General features: G+C 39.5%; 1 protein-coding gene across 2 annotated transcripts in view; it reads right to left on the bottom strand.

Moving 5' to 3' along the window:
• Window positions 1–24,813, bottom strand: part of prkg1b (protein kinase cGMP-dependent 1b) — a 120,776-nt gene that overhangs the window by 47,549 nt on the left and 48,414 nt on the right. For both annotated transcript variants that reach the window (XM_035406191.1, XM_035406190.1), the window contains exon 4: window positions 949–1,054. In XM_035406191.1, coding sequence (XP_035262082.1) covers window positions 949–1,054 — 106 coding nt within the window. The remainder of the gene's footprint in view (window positions 1–948; window positions 1,055–24,813) is intronic.

Below are 24,813 nucleotides of genomic sequence, written 5' to 3'. Positions count from 1 at the left end.
TTAATATTTACATTGCTATTCACTAAAATGCTGAGGAAAACCCAAGACACACCAAATTATTCTGTGGTAACTTATAAGACTGTGGTTCCTAATGCCAACTCAGTCAGTCATGAAGAACAACTAATGGTGGTTATCCATTACCAAACAGGCTAGATGTTTCAATACATCCAGGTCAGGAATGTGTACCATTTGTCCAAAAGAAGCAAAACAGTTTCAAATATAGATGTTTTGGAAAATGTTATTTATTTGCTTGATAATGTATTGCAAGAAGATGATATGACTGTTACTTATTTGCTGAGAAGGACATTGCAGCCAATAAATATTGATTAACAAACTACTTGAATATAAAACCACATAAAAACATGAGGAAACATCAGCTAAGTAATCTTGGGACCGTTAAGCAGAGAACAAAATAGATTATGTGAATTCAGAACAGAACAGAACAGAAGTATGAGAAAAATTGTTACTTGACTGGGTTAGACCTGTCCCCTTTCAAATAAAAAATGAATAATCTGCTATGTAATATAATTTATTACCGAAACTTTTCAGATGACATAACACTCAAGCCGGGGCCATAATGAGCCAGTGCAGATGTAGAAAGACACAGCTAATATTCCTCAGTAATGTTTCATGCTCTTTGATGAGCATTACTTTCATCTGTCATACCAGCGCAACAATGCGCCTATCAGCCTTTAATATGTAAAAATCTGCTCTGCCACATTTGACGTGTTTCCTCCCTTTTTCGTCAACCGTTATGCAAATGGCGGGACTGATGATGAAAAGAACGGAGGAGGAAGGAGATGCGCGATTTCCTGGGGAGGGACAGGTGGGTGCGCTCACGGCCGGGGGCGGAGGGGAGGAGGGATTGGGGGCGGGGATGGGTGGCCTGCAGCGCATCCACGATGAGAAGAAGCAGAGGAGGAGAGGAGAAGAAAGGAGCGTTCCCACCTTTTCAGAAACTCCATGTACTCGGCGTGCTTGATCAGCCCCGTGCGCATCATGATGGTCTGGAAACATTGTCTGTCGATGGCCCACAGCTTCACGTTGGTGAGAGCTGGCGAGGGAGAGGGAGAGAGAGAGAGAGAGAGAGAGAGAGAGAGAGAGAGAGAGCGATGTCACGCTGCTGGTGCGACAGGCTAACACCGCTTCAGGCGATAATCAAATCGAGGAGCCCTAAACGATCTAAATGAGTCATCTCGCAATGGTAAGGAACGTCCCAGAAGAGCGCTTAGGCAGGTCTTCCCCTCATTACATTGTTTGTGTTCGAGCTGGTTATTGCGGCCTCTTAAGAAAATGTGTGAAAAGAATACATAAAAAGGAAAAAGACATTAGGAACAGATTTGAATAATCTCAGCAGAGGATACTTTTTTGCCCAGTTTTTAATGATATCCAGAGCATCATTATCATCCTCCATTTTGAAGTGAGGCGAGCTGAAGAAGCAGGGCTGCTACTGAAATAGTCCAGGTTGAACACTTGGATGAAAGGTTCAGTCAGTCATTTATAAACCTAACATCCTTCTAATTGACAGCCAAGGATCACCACATTCTCCCAGGAATCTGTGGGCTTATCTTAGAGAGCACCATGGGCTCTTCTTTGAAAATGATCAGCTGTTCATCTTACATTTATTGTTCATTTATTATTCAAGGTATATATCTAATTGCCCCCGCATGAAAACAAGTCAATGAATATTTTAAAATGAAAATACAGGGAATTTATTTACTTGGATGCACTGAGCAGTCTGTGGCCCTTATAAGGCTCATTTATAAATCTTTAGCAGGTCCAAACACCTTCCCCATTGTTATACTTCCTTTCAGGGTCTGTCACCATTTCTTCCATAATCGTGATTAGCAAAATGTGCACAGTATGCCAAACTAAACACAGCACGTCAATGACCTGACCACTCATTTCTTCCATCTTTTTGAAGACCTAGAACCGACATTTTACTTTGCTTTACGTGGTATTATACTGCTTGCCCTGAATGGATCATTATCCACGTAAAAGATGAGGAAATTTAACCCGAATAACAAAAGCCTGAAATAACTGTCATTTCACAGCATTATTCCAATATACATTAATGAGGATATTAGCACTGCTATGAGGAAAATCCTAAATTACTTTTAGATGAAACAGCACAGATATCCCCTTTAGACCTGCGCAGAATGAGGGCAAAATGGCAATATTTGCATAATCTTTCATCATACATGCCACAGTGTTTACTCCAAAAGATTCCTTCTGTATTTTCTTAATCTTCTTGTGCGATGAACGCTGTCTTCAGTGACCACTCCACACCCACATCTACCCCCTTAGGGTGGGATATTTATATGAGCACAGATTAGGAACATGTCAAAGCTGCACAAAGACAACACTAAAAAGCACACTGTCAGCATTGATTTATGAGCAGAATCTTAACTCGACTTTAAATTGAGACCAGACCATGGGGGCATTGTACTCTAGACATCAGAGCCCTTTGTTGTCCTAGTTAATACAGAAAGCTGGCTCTTCTAGGAACAGAGAACAATCTAAACCACTGGTAACTCCTGTGGGCCATCTGGGACACTCTTACTTGGAAGTGATTACGATATCAAGAATTACAGAAAATGAGTTGAGGAATTCTAAACAACCCTGGTTTAAATGATTCACTTTTGATCATTGCAGCATTTCTTTCTAGATCAATAACATCTTGCTCTTAGGGGAGCAATCCAGCAAAAGACAAGCATTTTATTATGTGAGCTCGGGATGTATTTGTTTCTTGAAGGCAGTTTAAATTCTAACCCAATCAGGGAGCAGGATGATCAGTGATACAGCTTGAGGACCATTAAAAATTCTGCATGCCAAAAAAACTGAGGCATGAGAGCTATAGGCCACACTTTCAGCACTCGTTAAACAGAAATTAGCAGGCTCTTATATAAGCCTATCAAAACGTATTTATAGAGCTCACACACGCATACTCAAATGTAAATTTTGATGGTAATCCTATTTGTGGAAGTGCACAACTCTCTTGGGCATTCAGCCACTTTGGATAAATCTGCAATGAGGGGACTCCAATGAATTGATCAAGGACCGTGGGATGTAATGCAAACATCATTTCTGAACATTATTTATTAATGTGTATGCACCGTGGGACTTTTCATGGGAGGTGAGAAGCTGAATTCGAATGTCCTGCTCAATGAGACATCACAAACGCACGCTGAAAAAATCCGCTTGTAGTCCGATAACGGTAGCCCGCGTGGATCTGCCTTTCTTCCCTGGTGAAACGAATACCAATTATTCCCCCTGAACTCAACATTTTACCCAGAGAGTCCACTGAACCTCAATGGACACATCCTCCCTCAGTGTACACTGTGGACTGGAAATATATCCCTGACGCAGCTCCAAGAAATAGGCCTGCTAAACATAATTCAGCCCTCATGTGAATCATCATAGTCTTCTCTCCATTTTAATAACAGAGATGAAGTACAATGCCAAAGACTCAAGGTCGTAAACACAACAGCACATTGCTTTGGCTCAATAGATTTTATCAGTTGTACAATAGATTTGCACAGAGTAATCACATTCTGAATAAACCTGTGCTTCACTGAAACAGTTCAAAAGCAAGGGATATGGCTGAAATGGACTTAAATGACAGCAGTCATAAAGGAAACTACTTGATGGCAGCCTTCCTAATCTCTAGTTCTCATTAAGCCTTTATTATTAATGCTTAACTGCTGGAGTTGCACGAGTGACCCCAATAAATCGGGCAAGCAGCTCGCAGGCTCCGTTGACTGGTGTGGTGCAAAGAGTCAGGCGAGTGTTCCAAAACAAGAGTAGAGATAATCTTACCCAATAATTCTGTGGTATATTTTCACCAAACAAAAAGGGTGCAAATCAATTTCAGTGGCGTGGAACTTGGCCTCCTTTTTTGTTTCCGGAGAATGACACATTTTAGACTGCGCTGCTGCAGATTTGTTAAGGTCACAGAAATACCTGATTAAACTCCCTTTGTCTACGAAGGCAGACAACGTTTTCTTTTTTGACTGAGGCCTAACAATGGAAAAGGAGTGTGAACACTTACTGAAAATGCAATGGCTTTGATCTGAGGTCGGCTTCCCAGAACCCCTTCATCAGCAGCGCTAAACCATTTCCCTTGTGCAGCGATTCAACCTTTCAGCTATGGTAAAAATTGCTTTATAAACACAAGATGCTCAGAAAGTGAGACAGAAAGTGTTGGGATTCTACTGACTCAAATAATGTGAACTGAAAGCACTATGCCACAGAAACCATTTTGTCGATGTGGCCTTGCAGCATAAAGCAGAACCCTGAACACTACAGTTCAGTCTTGAGTCTGGGTGTTCACCACATTTCCTTTTTACAAATGAAGCTTAATGTTTACACAGCGTCGGTTTTTTAAATGATGCTTATCAAAAAAGGCCTAGTCCCTCTGACACCCGAACCGCTGCTCACTCATTTTCGCTCCCTCTCTCTATCTCTCTCAGTCCCTCCCTCCCTCCTTCCTTCCATCCCTCTATTTTTTTCTTCTTTTCTCAAGGGAAGGTGGAAATGACACACTGTTTCCACAATAGCAAGACGCAAGAAGATCAAAATAATTATCAGTAAATGTCAGAAACCTCTCATGTATTCTGGGAAAAGTACAAAAGTATAGAGTTTAAGTGGTTCCCATTAAAGTCGCTGCATAGTAGTCATCAGCCTCCCAGCCCCTTCACCCAATGCCAATTTGCCATCTGTACTACCAGGGAGAGGAGAAAAATTACAACAAATGGCAAACAAAAAAATCCCATCCTTCAGAAGCCCCCATACAGCTTCAGCTAAAGCAGAATGAGAAAAAAAAAAAACCAGCCAATTATCAGCAGTTGAATCACACTAATGACACAGCTGTTTCTGTTGATTAAAAGAATTCCAATATTAAACCCAGTCCCACTGTTACTATTCGGTGGAAAAAGATTACTTGAAAGTGGTTCATTTTTAACGGAATTCCAATTAAATCACTTCACAGGCAAAAAAATAAATAAATAAAATATTTAGGCCTAGTTGCTAGTGTTGGTGGTGGCTAATACATTACCTGGGCATGAAAAATGGTATTAAAATGTCAAATGTCCATGACAGACAAATGCTCAGGCAAATGCTTTTTCGGGAGGATGTAAAGCCCAGTAAACTTCCCGCCAATCATAGGCGATGAGTCGGCTGGCTCAAAAAATACGCCAGGTGTGCCAATTGGTTCTGGATGGAAATAGCATGCAGCTGTACCCCACAAACCTACATGTGCAATTTTTGTCAGTTATTACTGAAGGCAGTTTGAATTCTGACCCAACCAGAGAGCAGGATAATCAGTGGAAAAAACTACAAGAGCCACAGGCCACTCTTTCAGCATTCGTTCAAATTAAATTAGCAGGCTCTTACAAATGTCAATCAAAGCTTATTTATAGAGCTCATACAAGCATACTCAAAGTGAAATTTTGATGGTAATACTCATATTTTACATAATGCTATTATTTCATTAAACCCAATTATAATAAATGAATGGCACCATGACTGTCCAAACGGATGCGGCTAAATTCTAGAAGCAGCAGCATAAGTTTGCCTTCCCTCTTGTAGACACTGCATTTGTTTGTAGAGTATCATGTGTGAACAGAGTTGAGTAAACATGTTTATTTCTTTACCCACTCGGTACAGAGGAACCCAGGATGGCTGCTTTCCGTAGAGTTTCATTTTTTCAGGAATATTGGGACAATATCAGGTCAGTGTGCCCTGACTTCAAAAAGTAATATATATGTAAACAATAAATTTAGAATGAATATATACTGTGTATATACAATACAGGCCAAAAGTATCGGGCCACCTGTGTTTTTTTATTTCTTTAGGTAGAGAAGAATTCAGTTAATTTATGAGTATTTATTGAATAACAAACCAAAGTACAAACATTTTTTTGTCTAATTTCTACCTATAATAACAAAAAAGATGAGTTTTACTTTAAAACAATCTATGCCACGACTTGGCTTTGATTACAGTTAAACAAATTATTGGAAGTCAATCCAATCATTTTACAAAGTGAGATGAGGAGGGGCCGGAAGGAGGTAGAGTGGTAGTTAAATTGACTGAAATCTTATCTACCAAAGTTACCCTAATACCATTGGCCTGCTGTGTAAGTAAAATAGGCACTAGAGGTGCAATAAATATACCAAAGAAGAAGGAGTTAGGCTTCGATGTGGGGAGTCAAGTAAACATACTGTGGCAGGGTTATTCCCAGCGAAATTTCAAATGAGCTTAAGATTTCCAGGTGCAGTGTTCAGTACACACTCAGAATGGTCCAGGTGATGGGCAGCAATGTTAACAGAAGACCAGGAAGAAGAAGGATAACATCAGAGGTAGAAGACAAATATCATGTGGTGTCAAGCAAAATAAACTGCACCACAACTACAGGAAGAACTCATTGCAATTAGAGAGAAACCCGTTTCCCTGACTACAGTATGATCAGCTGGTCTAAAATAATTGGTTTAACTGTAATTAAATGTAAAGGATGCTATTTTGAGTAAAATCATTCCTAAGATTATATTTTCAAGTAAGCAATACTCATCTTTTATGTTATTATAGGTAGAAATGTTTATGTTTATAACATAAAAATGTTCATACTGTGGTAGGTTAAGCATTAAATGTGCATTTATTAACTGAATTCTTCTCAACCAAAAATAATTTTGGTGTATATATATATACATATAGACACAAAAAAACTTGGAGGAATCACAACAGTTGCTGCAGTGGTTGTGTACAAGACAGATGCTAGGACAGCTTAACATATATTTGTTTTCTACAACATATTTGTTCTGTTCTCTGAAGTAAAGGAATATCTGTAACAAACATAACTGAATAATGGCTTTAAATTAAGAGTGAATTAACAGTGAATGTGATTTTGGTAATTACAAAGTATGGTTAATTATGCCATTTTTAATTATGTTCCCCATTGAATGGTTTATATTGGCATCTGACATACAAAAATAATGACAGCCAGCCTGACATAGTTCCTTATATGTAACCCCATGGTTTGATTTGGCCCCTTTTATATGATGTCAGTTTGAAGCTACTACAACAGATTGTCAGTCAGTCAAGATAGCAGTTTCCCAGGTAACCTTTCATGCTGTAATACCACTGTGGTCTCTGTGTTCCTCTTCTTTGAATTAGGTTAATCCCCTGTGGTTTAATTAAGGCTCAGCAACTGTAACCATGGAAAGGGCGTATTTTGAAACAGCTCAGATATCAATTATGCTGAAATCTAGGGATTGACATATTCCACTACTGTCTTGGACTGCTGCATAATTATGTATGGCAAAAAATGTGGCCTTTCTTGAGTGAAATTGACTTTTTATATCATTCTTACATAATCTCAGGATAACAGCTATTACTGCTATTACATCACATGAATTAAGTATCAGGCGCTCTTTGTGGAATTAAACTTGCAGGCAAAAAGCTAGTAACAACAAAACGAAGAGGTAATGACAGAGATGGTGTACAGTCAGTACACAGCAAATATAAATACTTCAGCAGACAAGTCTGCATTTAAACACAGAACTTTCTCTCTTAAATTTAGAATGAAATGCAAAACACAGAAAGCTCCACTTGTACTAAAAAACATGTTGTTACGCTATGCTATGCAATGCGAAAATGAGTACTGTTAGTACTGAATCTGTTGCTTGCATGTCATGCCAGCTGTTATATCTAAAGGATTCACTGTGCCCCTGTGCATTTCAGAGCGGGAGAGTAACAAACTGGTTCACTTTGGTCACAGGCTGAAGAGCTGTCACTGTTCCAGTTCCTGCCACTGCAATTACACACCAGCCTCAGCTTCCAAACCCCGCAGCTGCAGTGTCGAGGCTCGGGCGACAGATATCGATTCGTCCACAAAGGGCGGCCCTTCCCTCGCGCTCGTCAGCCCGCCCGGAATGAAGCCGCCAAGACTGCCGTTTGGAGACGCCCCGCCGCCGCCCGACATGGCAGCCTTCCCACAGCGCCATGTGAACATCCCGCGGACCGCAGGCTTTCAGATGCAGCGAGAGGAAGCAGGATCACCACGGGGTTAATGGTTTTCAGATGGCTCTGAACCCTAACCCTCCAACTCCTCCACTCCACCCAAGAAAGAAAACTCCCTGGGAGTGTCGCTTTTTCTCAAACTCCTGGGAGTTATTAGAGTCCTGTTATTATATTTTTAAAAAACTCTTCTGACAGACAGAAGGGAAAAGCTAAATGAATGCTCATAAAATGTTTCTGTTTGACCTCACACAGGAGTTAATGTCCTGCTGAGAGGGGGAAACATACTGTACTAGCAGAAGAACATACGCACTTCCTCATTTCAGATGATGTCAATGTGTTGGGGATCACTGTTTCCCTTAGATACTCAAAATTATAGTAATAATAGTTATATCACTTAGCTTGACATGAAAGCCAGGGCCAGACAATGTTCTCTGATTTAATTAACCCTGTGCAGTAATTTTAGACAGTTTTTATTTTTTTTCTCCTTCAACAGCTCTTATGTTCTCAACTGGGTAGATATCTAGGAGAACAGAGAAGCTTTGGATCAATATCAAAGCATCACAAGAGGGCTAACTGCAGCACAGAACAGCCTCAGATGTGACATTTTTGTCCAGGGCGCTTAGAGACAAGTTCACAGCTTTCATTATGCTTATCCACCAGTCACAACACTTTCTGATTATAGGTTTAACAAGCACACAAATGAAACTACTACTTCTGGCCAGGTCCACAGGCGGTCCTGTAGTTTTCTATTCATCCATGTCCAGCAAGGGTAAGTCCAAACGTTAATTTTAACAGAAAACTACCACACTTCACACTTCAAATCTGCAGAGTAAAAAAATTCTGACTCATGATTTGTTGCCTTGCAGTAAGTTCATCTGATTTGAAGGACATTAATGAAATATTACAAAATCTGTTTTAAAAACGACAGAAAGAATGTACTTTTATGAATGCTGTGGTTGACACCTCTCTGTGTGCTACAGAATATCACACAGACTAAGATAATGACGCAAAAAAAACTTGTGATCACAATGACGTCCACAGGTTTCTCTAACCTAATCAAACTTGCATTGCCTTTTCTTGTTCTCAGTCCTTCTGTGTTGCACAGAACAAGGGAAAGAACGGCTCTCATAATCTAACTCTCAAGCCAATAACCAGTGCCTAGGTCAGTAAGTGGTCAACGCATTATAACAGCAGTAGTTCTCTTTTCCACTTACTTACATGTTAAGGAAGTCCATCAGAGACTAGCTAATCAAGTGGGGTCTAAACTCCAGGGGGTTCTTGCAGACCAAAAGGGGTCCACGAACTACATTTGAGAACCACTATGTTAGAAAAGCTGAACGTGTACAGAAGACATCAAGACCCAATTGCCATCCCGGTTGGCATTCATAAGCCAGCCCATAGGGGACCAATGGTGTTCACATTGGCAGTGAACAAAAACAAAACAGGCCTTCACTCCCACTTCCACCTGTCCTCAGTTTGAATTTTATTTTCTTCAACGAGTGGAACAGTTGGACAAATACAGAAAATGAATTAATGAAGCTTACTAAGGAAGACCTCTCTCAAAAAATCACAGGAGAAAAATGTGTGTAAGCCCACTGTGTAAGCCCACTGTATACTTGAGACTGGAATTGGAAGTAGTTTAATTTGTTCTTGTCTGTGACTCAAAAATCAAAAGGAATAACCATTAAATTACTTCAGAAATCAATCATACAGTTCTGTTGCATTCATTTTGTTCTTCAGATACAGGCCTAAAAAAGGGATCTTGGAGGTAGATGAAATGAGTCCACTTTGAATAAAATGTTAATTTGTCCATCAGAATCCATCACATCTCCATCAGTCAGCCTGACTTATTAGACCCCAATGGACAATTTCCAAATGAGCAGATCATTAGTTTAGTTATGGTTTCCGCTAAAGCACAGGATACTTGGCCAGTTGACAAGGAGTGTCTCCACACATTGTACAGAGACAGTTATGATGATATTATGCAATTTCAGATATTTGATATTAAAAATAAATTTAATTATTTAAAATTAATTAAAATTATTTAAAATAAATAGAATAAAATACTGCAATTGGTGTACAAATGTATTGGGTTGCTTGGCACATATATTGGTTAGATATGCGTATCTATTGGTTTGTCATTTACGCATTTATTGGTTTGTCATTAGTGCATCCATTGGTTTGATTGTCATGTATATTGGTTTGCTTCACATATATATATATTTGTTTGATATCCAGTAGGGGTAAATGACAAACCAATACATATGCATATTAAACCAATATATATGGCAAGCAAACCAATATACAGTATATACATAAATTAAATTGATAATTTTCTTCTGAACATCACCCCATGTTTAGGAGCCACTTAGTCATCAATTTACAGTAAGGATGGCAGGTGAAGAGGTAATGAGAAATTAGACCAATTTTAGAACCTTATTAAAAGTTTTAGCTTCATTTTAGGATTCATATTTAACAAGAGAACCTAATTGTTTAAATAGATGAAGCACTGACAACCCACGGTATGAGTTATGATACATATTTGACTGACAGCTTTGGTGTTTGTCTGGCTTGTAATGAGTTGTTGATTGAGAAATAATAGGCACTTGTACAGAGAAAAAAAGGAAAACAACTCTCCCTGATACAGTGCATAAGCATAACAACTGAATAAATTATCATGAATCTGAAATGTACTGTGAATATTGATTGATGTCAAATATCAATGTTGTCTTTCCTTCATGTAAAATTCATGCAGACATGCAGACTGGGAAATCTGCCATTATAGAAGTGTATTACACTGCCTTATATTGTAAATATGAAATATGCAAATATGACTTTTTTTGGAAAATGTAATGATATATTTCATAGCAATGTGTTTTTATAATAAGAGTACAATATCTGAAAGTAGCAATTTGTACACTTGCCCATATATTCTAAAATGTTACAATATCCTAATTTCTTAACAATGAGGCAGGGAGTTTTCGGAAAGTTGCTTCTGTCATTCCTGCACAGAGTTTTCATTTGAATCTATTATACATATCTCATCATGATTTAAGTGTTTTTTTCTTTCCATTTGAGAGCTTTAACCTCAGTTGCTGGATTTTGGTCGGGGTTCAACCCGGTCCTGCCAAACATTTCCTATTTCCTGTTTTTCTGCAAAGCATCTGTGACAGTGTCTCTCTAAAAAGGCTTTTAGAAATAAAAATTAAATTTACTGAACTAGCTGAATTATGGACACAATACCATACCTTCAGCTGATAAACATGTTTACTAAGCCAATAACGATCCTGGCCCAAACCCACAAAGTAAGGAGAAGTTCACAGCTGTTACCACTTGTGTTCCCGACTGATGAATATTCAAAACACCAACAAAGGTTCAGATGCCATCTTACCACTTATCTGAAATGAGAGCAACTTAAAGTCAGACTTACATTTGAAGCAATTTGATAGTAAAATGTTTTAGGAATGTTTTAGCATTGGTGTATGATTTTTTGTTTTGGAACAATTTGCAATGGATCCACAACGAAAAATACCAAGCGGTTTGTTCTGCTTATTTCACAACAGCTACAAAGGCTACATGGTAACAACTGCTTCGCTAAAGTATTAATGCAAATCAAGTAACCGGGCAACCATGGCCAAACAGTCAGCGAGTTCAGTACAGTTCACAAGTATAATATTATATCAAAGCTTTAGTGACAGAACACAAGGTTCTGTCACTAAAACATCAAATCAACCTTTATACGATGTTTTTGAGCGAGGTTTACAAAGTTTTTTCATCTCTGTGAAGCCCTTATATATTATAGTAGAAACTACAGATGTTGTTATCTTGATCACAATGTGACAGCTCCCCCTCAATAGTACAGCCTCTTCCAAAGCATACAGAATAACATTCAAAACACATAGTAGAGAGCAGTACAACTATAACAGGAAATAATGATAACAGTCGGGCGTATGGTTGCAATCTGACCAGCTTAATTCTCGTACTCTTTTCCCACAGGAGAATATGCAGTAAGTGGTCAAACACAGAACGACCACTTACTGTATATTCTCCAGTGAGAAAAGAGTAAGGGAATTCAGCTGATTTCATTTATTAAATTAAAGTAGTCATTAAAATAATAACATATCAAATTCTGTGTCAAATGGTTTTTTGTTTAATTGCGTAATTGTTTGACTGCTTTTCCCAGGATCACAGGGCTTTCTTTTGTGTGTGTGAGTGTGTGTGTGCATTTGTGTGTGCATGTGTGAGTATGTGTGTGCACACACATGCATATGTTGTAAAATTATTAAAGAAGAATAAAACATTACACACCTTGTTTCTGTTAACAGAAAAAAATGCCCAATTTTAAATCAGGTCTCTCTACAGCAAAGATTCCTCACTCGTTATGTTATGCGTGTCAGAATGACACAAATTACTTCAGGATTACTTGCCATAACATTGCTTTTCTGTCACAGTAATCCAACAGACTTTTCAGTTAAATTCATTTTACCGTCTGCAGTACTTAATTTCTTATCTTTTTTAATGCACTGCTTTTGCCCAAAATCTCCAGTGATTTGAAAATTTGCTGTTTAATACCATTCAAAATAAAGGACATATTGTACACAAATCAAAGGTGCTCAATTGAAGAGACAAAAAAGTACATCGGTGGAAAATTAAAGGCAATGCCTTCTGGGGGACTGCCCTGCATGCGGGTTAGAGTGGGTAGCTCTTTAAGGAGGCAGGAAGAGAGCAGGGGAGGCCCACTGTTTCACATGTCAGTGCAGTCATCACCAAGGGACAACTGTGCAAGTGTACCCGTTCTGCTGTCTTCGCCAGTATGAGGTCACTTATTTAGCAACAGTGATAATAATAAACTTTATTTGTATGGCACCTTTCATGCAAAACATGCAGCCCGAAGTGCTTTACACAAAGATTTCAGACACAAAAATATGTATTAAGAACAATCAGTGACATAAAAGGCATAGAAGTGTGAGGTTTTCAAAGCCAAGGGAAGAAGGTTATACAGAAAAGAGATGAAAATATGAGCAGCAGCACTGAGAACCAACATAGTGAAATCCAAAGCCCGACCGTGGTCTGCATCGCAGAGGGGCAGATGAGACGCTACACATGTGAAACCAAGATGCACAGACAGGCCTAGACAGTGTAAGAGCAAAACACCTCCTCACTATCAAAAGTCTGTCCAGCTTCAGTCACTTTGACATTAATAAATTGTGATGTGTCAATAGGCAAAGGGCTATTGATGAGAATTTAAGTGCTGTTTAAGTGGAATTTAAGTGGAAAATGGATAGCGGGAATGGAAAATAATTCCTCATTTTCACAGCAGATGGCAATGTATTGGGAATAACTTTTGGATGACTCTTTAAGTAATGGAGAAATGCAAGGTTTTTACACCATACACCTTCCATATGTCGCCTCCCAATTTTCAATTAAAAAAGAGAATGAAGGGCCCAGCAGGCTCATGATTAAAGTCATCACCGGAGAGCACGCAGTGCAAAGTGGAGCGAACCTCAGTCCCATCAGGCAAACAGCTCAGGACTGATTACTCACCAACATGGAAAGGAACCAGAGACAAGCCCTTGTTCCTTCACAAGACATGTAAACCCTGCAGGCCAACTCCAGCTGTGCACAGCTGGATAAAAAACTACAAACAACCCTTATCTGGAAATCTCTACAAATGGCGTTTCACGATTTTGAACTGAAAGGGTACTAACTGGGCACTAATCCCATGCGCTGGTATGTTAGAATCAAATCCCATTTGCAGCCCCATAGCCTTTTATGTATGATTACACCCATGTGTTAACAGTTGTACTGTAGCCACTCCCTCCAGGCTACTTGACTCCTGCACCAGGGCCTACAAATATGTTTGTGTAAATATCAAATGAGTGATTTACATGTCAGGAAGACACTTGTTCCAAATATTTCATTGTGAAAAATTATCTAACAGGGTTTATAGTATATGAGTCCACTACGGCCCAAATATACTCATTGTTAAATTGCACATTGTTTTCTGTGCAACTGAACTGAAAGGGTTACGGGAAATTCTGTCTCCCTGAAAACAGTCTGATAATTATGAAATGCATCAGCACACGGAGCCCAGTGTTTGATAAGAGCACTTTTAATGATGCTAATGGCCATTCGCCTCTGATTGTAGCCGAGCAAAAGAGATGCTGAACAGGATACCTAATGTTAATTACCCTGGCAGCACAGCACAGAAAACCCCCTACCCAAGGAAGGAACTCTAACTCACCAAAACACTGACGAACCAAGCATCCCAGCATGCATTTGCCATTAATTCATTCAATAACAGTTTGTTATTTGGGGTGAATTGTGACCTAAATGTAAACATTTTGTTCAGCCCAGCCCTCTCTATCAAACTAAGGGGCTTTTTAGCATCTTTTGCTGATCCCAGATCAGTGTGATTTTTGTATATCACCATGGTGTTTGTGCTCTGTCATATAGAGGAAGGAACAAAAAGACCATTGTCTCTATCACAAAAGAACCATACCATTCTCATGAGAATCCTCCATTAAAGGGATATTTTTGAGCGTAGGCCCTTTCCACAATGAGCAAGAACAAATGGCAATGGCATCACAGGAAACCAGTTTCCTCGCCGTGCTGACAGAATGCCGTTGTGTGCATTCATTTCAAATGAATATACAATGAAGCTGTAAGCAAGAGGGACATGTGAGCTCACACAAGGAACGTCAGTGTCTTCGTCTCGATAGCAAATGACACACTTCTCGAAACCCCCACATTTATTAACTCAACTAACTGATCCCCCCCAGCAAAAATGAATAGACATCTCTCCATCTAAGATTCATCTTTTCAGTACATATAAATAATGCAAGAGGAGTAGGCAATGTTCCCCGCTGAATTTCGCTCTTGTGCTGATACACAGCCTTTAAGTTGTGCCGTGTAGCCGGGTCTAAGGTTAACCACTGCATAAAAAGTAACATGAGACCTCTGAGCATGCTAATGACACCTGCAATAACAAACGAGTGGGGGGTTGGCAACTAATGCCACAGACCCTCGCGGCTCTATAGGAAAAGCAGATGAACCCAGAGCACTTCTTTCAAAGCAAAAACATTGATCATCAGAGACATCTCTCCTCAGATACATCCATCCACCAAATTACACTTAGCTAAGTATGCTAAGCTTTATAAATTCAGACTCAAGAAATTAAATAAATATATATGAATAGACTTAAAACTGTTTTCAGAAACTGTGATGGTTCTTATTTAGGCCAATTTCTGTCAAAAAGCAATACTTTTTAAAGTAAAGGAATACTGTTTAAACATTTAACATTATTCAATCGGGGGTATGTCTGATTTGTTTGGACGAAGCATGACAAAAAAAAAAAAAAAAAAAATTTCCTTCTTCCAATGGCCTCGATTCATCTTTCAAGTACCTTATTTCCCCCCAAAAATAAGCCTTGACAAATGCTGAAGCTCATGTCTTTTTTAATATGCCATTAGCCTTCAGAAATACAGCTTCATCTGGGGACATGGCAGCACTATAGACCAATAAAACTGTTTACCTAAAAGGGACAGCCAATAAACTGCTTATGCCATTTTAATGGTAAGTCAGGTTGAGTCTCCGTCTTTACATAAGCCTGCATTGTGCAGTCTGCATCAAAGACTAATGCATTACTTCAAACAGTGACTTCAAGTCGCTCAATGCATCCAGCGCATTTAGCCATGGAGTGCAACATCACAAAATGTTTTAGGGCAAACGACAGATTTGACAATCCGAAGAACCATATACAAGTTATTTTTATTCATTTTTATAAAAAGGACGGTTTTATGCACCAATGAGTGCAATTGCAAACAGGAATGGCCTTCACCTTTCAACAGCCAAATGTTTGGAAGTGTTCTTATTCATAACTCACAAAACTTGTTTACAGCCACTAAACTACATAACCTATGCCTATATAACTATATTGCAATCTATGCACAATAGTTTTGACCTTCTGTTGATCAATTGTCCAGTTGTTGTTTCTGAATTTATGCTGTGTATTATATTATTTACTAATCTCTTAAAACTGAGAAAGTATCAACACTGCTGGCATTGAATGACTCAATGGCTTCAATTAGATCATTGATGGTCATTATTTCAGTTTTCAAATCAGAATGTGGTTTAGCAATTTGAGGACACTCATTTGAATATCAAATGAAGTGAAAGGTATTCTGCATCCTGAACATGACACCTGCTAAGAACCCAGTTACATGCATTTAAAGCATGGACCGACCCATCACACTAGCCATCAATGTTTACATATATTCTCAGGTTATCTCAGATTTCTCTATTGAATAAGATACTATCCCAAGGTAAGAGATACGTAACACTAATATTTAATATCTTGCCTTCATGATAACCCACAAATACAGATAATACTAGAGACATATATAACCAGGAGTATCAGTTAAATTCTTCTTGCTAATGGAATTGGCAAATGAAAATATGCCGGTATGCACCATAATTAAATCTCATTGTGCAAATCACAAGTGTTGTTTTCTCATTCATTTTTCAAACATAGAAATGACGGAAATCAACAGTCACGCACATATTTAAGCTCTAAAAAGAGATCATCTCTGTCGTTGACATGATGCGGCAGCTGAGCCAAGCAGCAAGTGGCCAGAGATATTTTTTGTCAGATACATCACCTCATAACAGGAGAAAAGAAAAGAGGAGATGGAATTTCAAATAGGTGCTGTGGGTTCCTGTAATGCCTCTAGGGAGGACCAGCAGTCAGACAGGCAAAGCCAGAGGGTTGCAAGGGGGGGTGGGGGGGGGGACTTCCCCAGGATCAAACACATCTTCCAAACACCACTACACAAAGGGGAACAGAACACACAAGATTGTATTTTTTCCCCTCCAAACCTTTAATATCACCACAGCTTTCATTCCCTGCTCGCATTTGCTAAATCAAACAAGCTCTTATCTTTCCCCCTTTGCCTCAAACTGCATTAAAACTGTGTGCCGAACGCATACCATAGCCACACAAATCTCTTGGCAACAACATCAAATGTAAGTTAGCCAGGGCTGAAAAATAAATAAATCCAATAAGTCTGCTTCGAGAAACGCTATCAGAACAAAACAGAGTCACAGCGCAAGTCAATGCAAAAGCAGCCCCTTCTACACTCTGCTTTGCGCATGACTGAATACCTTAATAATTCCTAAGTTCTTGGCTCTCCTGGATTCTAAGATATGCACTAAGGGAAGGTCAGGCTGCATAGAATTCTATATAACAGATGTCAGACGAAACACAAATAATGACTTCGGAAATGGCTGTCCTTTAATCGGCAGAGCATCAAGTGAAGGAACACAATAATTCAGTACGGTGTATAAAATATAAAATGGCGGCTTTTAACAGAATCGTCAAAAATATCGTACTTCCTGGGTTTACCAATTCCATTAGCTTTAAAGCCCTGTCTTTTGCTTCTTACATAATGCATTACCAGCGGGAAAGCCGTTCTCTTTGGATTTCTTTCAGGCATGCTCATTCTTCTCCCGTGGTTTTGAGGAAGCTAAAATGAATTTCTTTACAAATGATGGAGGAGAACAAAACGAACCAGCAGTAGCTCAGAATCAAAACAATACACGGCTGTTTTGCCTTCAGACAGAGGGATAATAACTGTGCGGCAATAATAATGGCAAAGGAAAGACGGTTTATTATTTTCAAACCATTGGTTTCAACAGATCCCACAGGGGGAAGATGAGTTAAAATATTATTTAACCATAAAATATATCCAAATCAAGATTATGAGAATATATTATCTCCCAAACAAAAATGTACCTGTGGTTTTGTACAAGAAAAAAACAAATGAGTATAAATCGGTCGACAAATGGAAACCATAGGGACTAAATCTATGAATATGTGCTTTATTGGTGAAAATGCCACTCACCTCTACTCAATTTGTACCAGCAGTATCCAGCAACCCCCCACCTCCACATTTCTACATCCAATTCAGCTTTTAATCTATGCTTTTATTCATCTCCGGCCCCCACTGATGATGCCCAGAGGGGTCAACAACCTGTCCTACGGTCAGATGCACCCTGCTTCCAGACTCCCAGCCAAAGATTTAGTGCATCAATATCTGCGATTGACTGCCGGGTACACCTCAATAAAAACCATTATTTTTTGCATATTCATTTTATAAAAATATTTTATAACTTTATGAACCGCATGAAGGTTTCCAACTGATTTCTATTGTGGAGTCAATAATGAAATTAAAAGGTTTTATTAAATAATAAAACTACGTGTCCCACAGTGGCAGAGTATATTTTAGCATTACATTGCCCTGTCCGACTCTCTCTAATCTGTTGAATGTTTTGCCAAACTGGGAATTCCCATCCGTATTTTCGTAAGCACAAATAATCACAGCAGTCAACTCCTATATCCCAATATCCCTATATCATCCAATTTCATATCGGGTGAGAGGGAGCAAGCAGAAGACCTGCAGCCACAGTCAGTAGTAGTGCCCTCAGGCTTTAGACACGAGACCGTGGCACATCACACGATGTCCTCTGTATCTCCAGCACAAGCGTCCCACAGCCTTCTCACTCCCTTTTTCAATTTACAAGCTAAATTGTATTTTTAAATCCCCAGTGCACATGTCCGCACGTACTCCACAGGTTTTAGGCAATAAATAAAAACACAATGGGATCATAGCAATAAGCACACGCTCTCTGGCTACTGAACCCACTCCAATGCCACATCTCAATGGGACAAGCAAGAGCCACAACTGTGTCCAAGATAAATGTGTCAGACCTCATTGTTCGAAGCGCTGTCCATGTGAAAGACGACATTTCTTCCCCCTTGCCTCTCCTACCAATATCAGAAACAGCACAGCTTGGATCTGGATACGTATATGAGCGGGGGCTGTGAGGAAAAACCTTTAACTGAATCTCATAAAAGGACGAGAGGAGACAGTTCTGTCTCTTTCTGCAGTGAAAGAAAAAACTTCTCAAATGCATCTGCCAATTCATTACTCGTGGCAGGCAAGGATCCAGCTTCTCTTTGTGGAAAAGCAATTATTCTGGCTAATAATACTTTTTGTTTATATTACTTGAAAATTAAAGGAAAATGCCAGGTAATGGAAAAGAAAAGATAATTACCAGATGTTCTGTACGATTCCTTCAATGACGCCGAAGAAATCCCTAACCGCCACCTATTTCTAATGGGCTGGGGCCAAAGATCTTCACGCTTCTGTTAAACTTTACCTTACATGGCATTATATTACTGGCATTTTGCAAACACAAGTTCAAAGATCAGGGAGCTTTCATTAAGAATCATTTCACTGCACTAAACCAAACAAAAAATTGCATCTGGTGGTACCATCCACTTTAATCCTAACGCCTGATTAAAGCTGATGGTACTACTATCAGCAAAGCTCCAATGTACCGGGCGGCAGTGTAGTATAATGGGTAAGGAGCTAGTCTTGTAACCTAAAGGTCAGAGGTTTGATTCCCAGTTAGGACACTGCCGTTGTACCCTTGAGCAAGGGTACTTAACCTGCATTGCTTCAGTATATGTCCAGTTGTGTTGTGTAAGTCTGTTAAATGCCTGTATTGTACCATTCCAGGGACCTCCTCTGTCAACTGAGGCCCTTGCAATAGATACAGTATATAACTTAGGGCTCCTACTTTCCAATGAGCCCAGAGACATTGAAGAATGTACGAGGAACTGACAGTTGGAATGTTACTGAATGCAAATGGCAAACAATGAATGAAATACTTTACAGCGCCACACGTCGGCACACCAACAGGCATAAAACAAGTGAAATTATGTGCACTGCCCAAATGTTCTAACCAATAAAAGAAGAGAGAGGGGCTGTGCATGCAGATGCCGTTATGCTGGAAGTGCCAATTCACTGAGCTGTGGTTTGTGTTTGTAAATAAGTGCACAACCCTTCCCATGCTGAAGCAGTTGCCATTCATTTTTCAGTAAAATAATAGTAGAAAATTCAATTCATTTTCTGTAACTATGCATTGACCATGGAGGGAAGAAGCAGCAGGTCTAACATTACAGAAATTTCCATCATCACCTAAACAGTCTTGACAAAGAAGACTGCAGTTATAAGTATTAACTGTTCTTTTATTTTATGCTGCTGCTTCAGCTTTGCACTAATTACTTGTCAGTTGCTTTGGAAATACAATTGTTGTGTTTATGGTATCAATCAATGAAACAGAAATGAAAAACAGAATTTACCATTGCAAAACAAAGGATATTGTCCTTTGAAAAAAATAATAATAACCCAAATAACCTTCATCTACAACAACTGAATGTTCAAATAATTGTAATTATGTTCAAATAATTAAGATTAATTATAAGTGCCCTCTATCAGAGTAAAGATTTTATCTTAAAATCCATCAGGCCACAGCCATCAAGCTGTACAAAAAGAGTCAGAATAAAAATAAAACCATTTCAGAAAGAAACACAATAATTCTCCTTCAAGTTCAGCCCTTTAATTGAGTGGAGATATTTTTTGAAAACCGAAATACCTCCCCTTTACCTCTTCACATTCTCTTATTTTAGTGATCAAAAAGTCTGAATGGGAAGCTTCAGGTTTACGCTGTGACGGTTAGAGAATACATTTAAACTAAATTCAGCGTTCCACAGCGTGAACAGGGCCAGCCAGTCCCCTCCAGATGAAAAGCAACGCTGCCACAGAGATTTTATTTTTAATTGCATCGCATTCTGCAGAACCAGCCAGCCTGTTGGTTACCAGGTAACATTCAAATAGCAGCGGAGGAAACGGCTCGCGAATGGAGGTTTCTTCCGGGGAGCTCTGGGGCTATTTGCGAACGCTATCAGATTTTATCAGACCCCGACCGTTCCAATGTGACATTTGCATACAAACATTAGCCTCCCTGCACTTCCTCAAATGCACAGCTGCTGAACGAAAAAGCCTAAGGTGTTTCCTCTCCTGAGATGCGATCCGCATTACGCCTCTCTGACAAGGGTTAAAACACCCACAGCACTTCATCTCTCCCTCCTCATCTTCCTCTAAAAATATGAGGGCGGCACTACCACGGTATCACCGTCTTTTACAGCTGACAGGAGGCAGAACTGGTGCCCGTGACTTCCCTGAAGCGACTGTGGACTGCTGCTCCCCATAAACTCCCCACCACCACCCCCCTCCCCTCCCCTCCCACCGCCAAACAAAAAGAGATGAAAACAATGCGGTAGCCAAAACAGGCAATTAATTTCAGAGAAAACTGACGCGTGGCATCCGGGGGGGGACCCCCACGAGGAGGTCTGTGTGTCACGCCGGGCTTGGTTGGTCAGACAGCCGTGGTGAGCTTGATCTCATGTTTGTCAAAGGGCACCTCAACCCTTTCATCCATCAACCCACCAGAGGACCGACTGCTGTGTGAGCATGTCGCCATGGCAACTAATTGAAATAAGAGTTTTTTTGTTTCCATCCTTTCCCTGCAACTTGTCTCCATGCAAAAAAAAAATATAAAACCAACAGCCCTGCTGATTCTGACAGATTCCTTTTCAAATCCTCCATGTAACAAACTGAAAATGAAATCATTCAGAAGCAAGTGGTTAACTAATAGCACCAGAACTGCCGCAGGAGGTGTAAGAATGGAGAAATGCCAATAGATCTATGAAGGCATGCTGGACGCTCAGGGTAGATTTGAGAGATCTGCAGTGTCTAATCATTCGGACCATTTGCATTGACCCACTAATCTTCTCTCCACCAAAAGAGTCACATAATGAACAATTCTGATAAACCATTCACATGTGGATCTACCCTTGCACAAGTAATATGTAATATCTATCGACCAAAATAAATTCTATACGTAGGGACAATTTCTAAACAAGGGTACTGTCCAGTGAGCTATATTATGGCTCTAATGATATACATAACATATTAATATGTTAGTCGTTACACAGCCATAATCAACTAATGCATTAGTCGAACAAAACATTTTTGAAGGACGTTAATCTGGTTTATTTTTATCCACATTAAGCACATAATGTGTTCACCACGGAGAAATACAGGCAACAGATCTGTTTTTAGACAACTGCAAATAATGAAATCATAAACATCCAACATCATTATACAGTGATTGGGAGCCCATTTCAGTTTCAGCACAAAGTACAAACGTCTTCAAAGAAATTCAAAAGTTGTTTTTGGTTGCAAGATATATCCGACAGATAAACAGTCTACTGCCTCCATTATTGTTCATATAAGGGCAAATTTGACCTTTCACCTTGTTTTCTTGAGCCAAGCACTCACTCACCACTGCTGGTTAGCAAAATAAAAATGAGTGACATTTCTACTGTGAAATATTCCACTTTTTTCAAAATGTGCCATCCTCTCAGCAATAAAATCTCTGATTCCAAATTGAATGTCTCTGTTTTGGAACTTAAGGCATTTAATAGGAACAAAAAAACAGATGGAACAGTGCTGAAAAATGACAACATTCAATATACAAAATAATTCAAGTAATATGAAAAGAATGATCTTGTTTTTTGATCAGATGACAGCCCTAATCTTATCTTTGCCTGCTGAATGGGACGGCAGACTGAACCCCCTGAATTTAACCCTGACTGACTGTGGAGGCTTCCTACCCATGCAGGCCCATCAGGAACACATTCTACAGCTTGGACAAGCACCCTCAGAGGCTTCGTAACATGATGATGGCGACGGACACATAGGACAAAATGTAACACGGTTTACAAATGGATGCATAAATACTCCCTGCACAGCTCCCAAGTTTACACTTAGAAGCTTGTATATCCTTCCTACCGGATCCTCTCTGCGTGGAGTTTGCATGTTCTCCCCGTGTTCGCGTGGGTGTACTCCGGGTACTCCGTTTCCTCCCACACTCAAAGACATGCATGTTAGGTGCGCTCCTGCAGTTGCCCATGGCCAAGGCACTGACCTCAGAACTGGAGTTGGTCCCTGGCGCTGCACTGTGGCTGCCCACTGCTCCTAAGTAACTGGGATGTGTCAAATCCAGAGGACAAATTACCCCATGAGGTTCAATAAAAGTATATCTTAAATCTACAGGACAGGAATTCATATCCAGCTGTTAACACCACCACAGACTGGGTAGGTTATAACCTTTTCAACTGCAAGCGCAATGGGTTACAGCTCGGTCTGCAAAGCTCACACCTCAGCATACAATTTAAATTCTATATTTACCGCAGATTCTCCTCCAGGAAAGACGCCGTCAATACAAAACGGCTTAGGTCACTCTGACAAAATTAATTCATTCTCGCTCGACATCTCCAAGCTGACAGCTGAATTTGAAATCAGCAGCAAAAGCGAGGGTGAATCAGATTATACAAGTCAAAAAGATAAATGGAGTCTTATCCTGTCATTCACATTCAAATGTGTTTCTTATGGTGTTTGTTTCCGTAAGAATATGTTACCCTCTATGGCCTACATAGTGCCGAATTAAAATGGGTCCTTATTGTGGTTTTGATTGATATTTTTCTAAACGTGAAACAGTCAATGACTTCACTTTAGTAACACCATACTGGGCATAAACCTACAGGAACTTTCCACTGAAACTTGTCATACTGTTTAACACTGTTTAGACGACTTGGGTAATACAGAACAGTGCCTACTTTAGACAACTTTGGCATTTAAATCCACAGTTTGTGTAGACTTGTGCTTTCTCTCAGCTGAAGACTTCCTGGGAATGCTTCTCCTCTTAAGACTCTACCCCAGGTGACATTTATTAAAGAGCTCTAACAGACTAATTTCCATATTGAGCCAGACTCTCTGAGAGAAAAAAAAATCCAAAAAAGCCAAGCAAATCATGCAGTTGGGTAATCATTAGTTTATGCATTCAAGCAAACAGTGCTCAGGGAGAGGTCAGATAAATTCATTGGTCATGGCTTCTTGTTGGGGAGTGTCTGGACAGTTGAACATTGCACCAGCCTTGTACTGTGCATGTTAATTACTTCATCTGTTGGTCTTTTTTTTTTGGGAATTAATTTGTATAGCTCAACTCTGGACCTGTAAAGTAAAAAATAAAAAAATGTGTGAAATAGCTGTTCCATTGAACTATGATGTTGCACACAAAAACCTGCGCGCTCACACACACACACACACACACAAATGCATGCATTTAGGCTTGCAAACCTAAAGATCCGTGTTCAAACCCAATATGAGAATTTCTTATAGGGGGGCAGTGTAGTGTTATGGTTAGGGAACTGGCCATTTAACCCAAAAGTTCCCACGTAGGATACTGTCGTTGTACCCTTGAGAAAGGTACTTAATATGAATTAACGTACTTAACGTTAATTGTTTCAGCATATATCCAGCTATATAAATGGATCCTGCTAAAAAAGATGTGTAAGTTGCTCTGGATAAGGGTGTCTGCTAAATGTCTGCAATGTAATGTAATGTACATGCATCAGAACATAAGCATTCATTTTAGTAACTAACAAGAACAGCTCACTGCTTGGACATTCAAAATATGATTTAAGTGTGTAAGATGAAATCAGCAACCCTCAGTCCCAACATATCAAGGGACTTACCGCGAGGAAAACTGCTTTCTCAGAAGAATATATTGAGCTACAGAGCAAAACATAACTGACCATTCTCTAGTCCATTTCACAGATGTCTCAGACAGCCCTGGGTAATACCAATGTGTGTGGACTAACAGCTGAGCCATCCTCTCTGAGGAGTCCAAACATTTTCTCAAGAAAATGAAGAAAAGAAGAAAATAAATGGTTTGCTGCTAATTTGCTGTAGGCCAACAAAATTACTTTTTGAATTTCGGTTTATCCATGCAAGAATAATGTGCAATTACTGTACAATGAAATAT

This window comes from Anguilla anguilla, chromosome 2 (genome assembly GCF_013347855.1).
Source record: "Anguilla anguilla isolate fAngAng1 chromosome 2, fAngAng1.pri, whole genome shotgun sequence".
Classification (NCBI taxonomy): Eukaryota; Metazoa; Chordata; class Actinopteri; order Anguilliformes; family Anguillidae; genus Anguilla; species Anguilla anguilla.
Note: the sequence above shows the minus strand (reverse complement) of the source record. Positions and strands in the feature narration are given on the sequence as shown.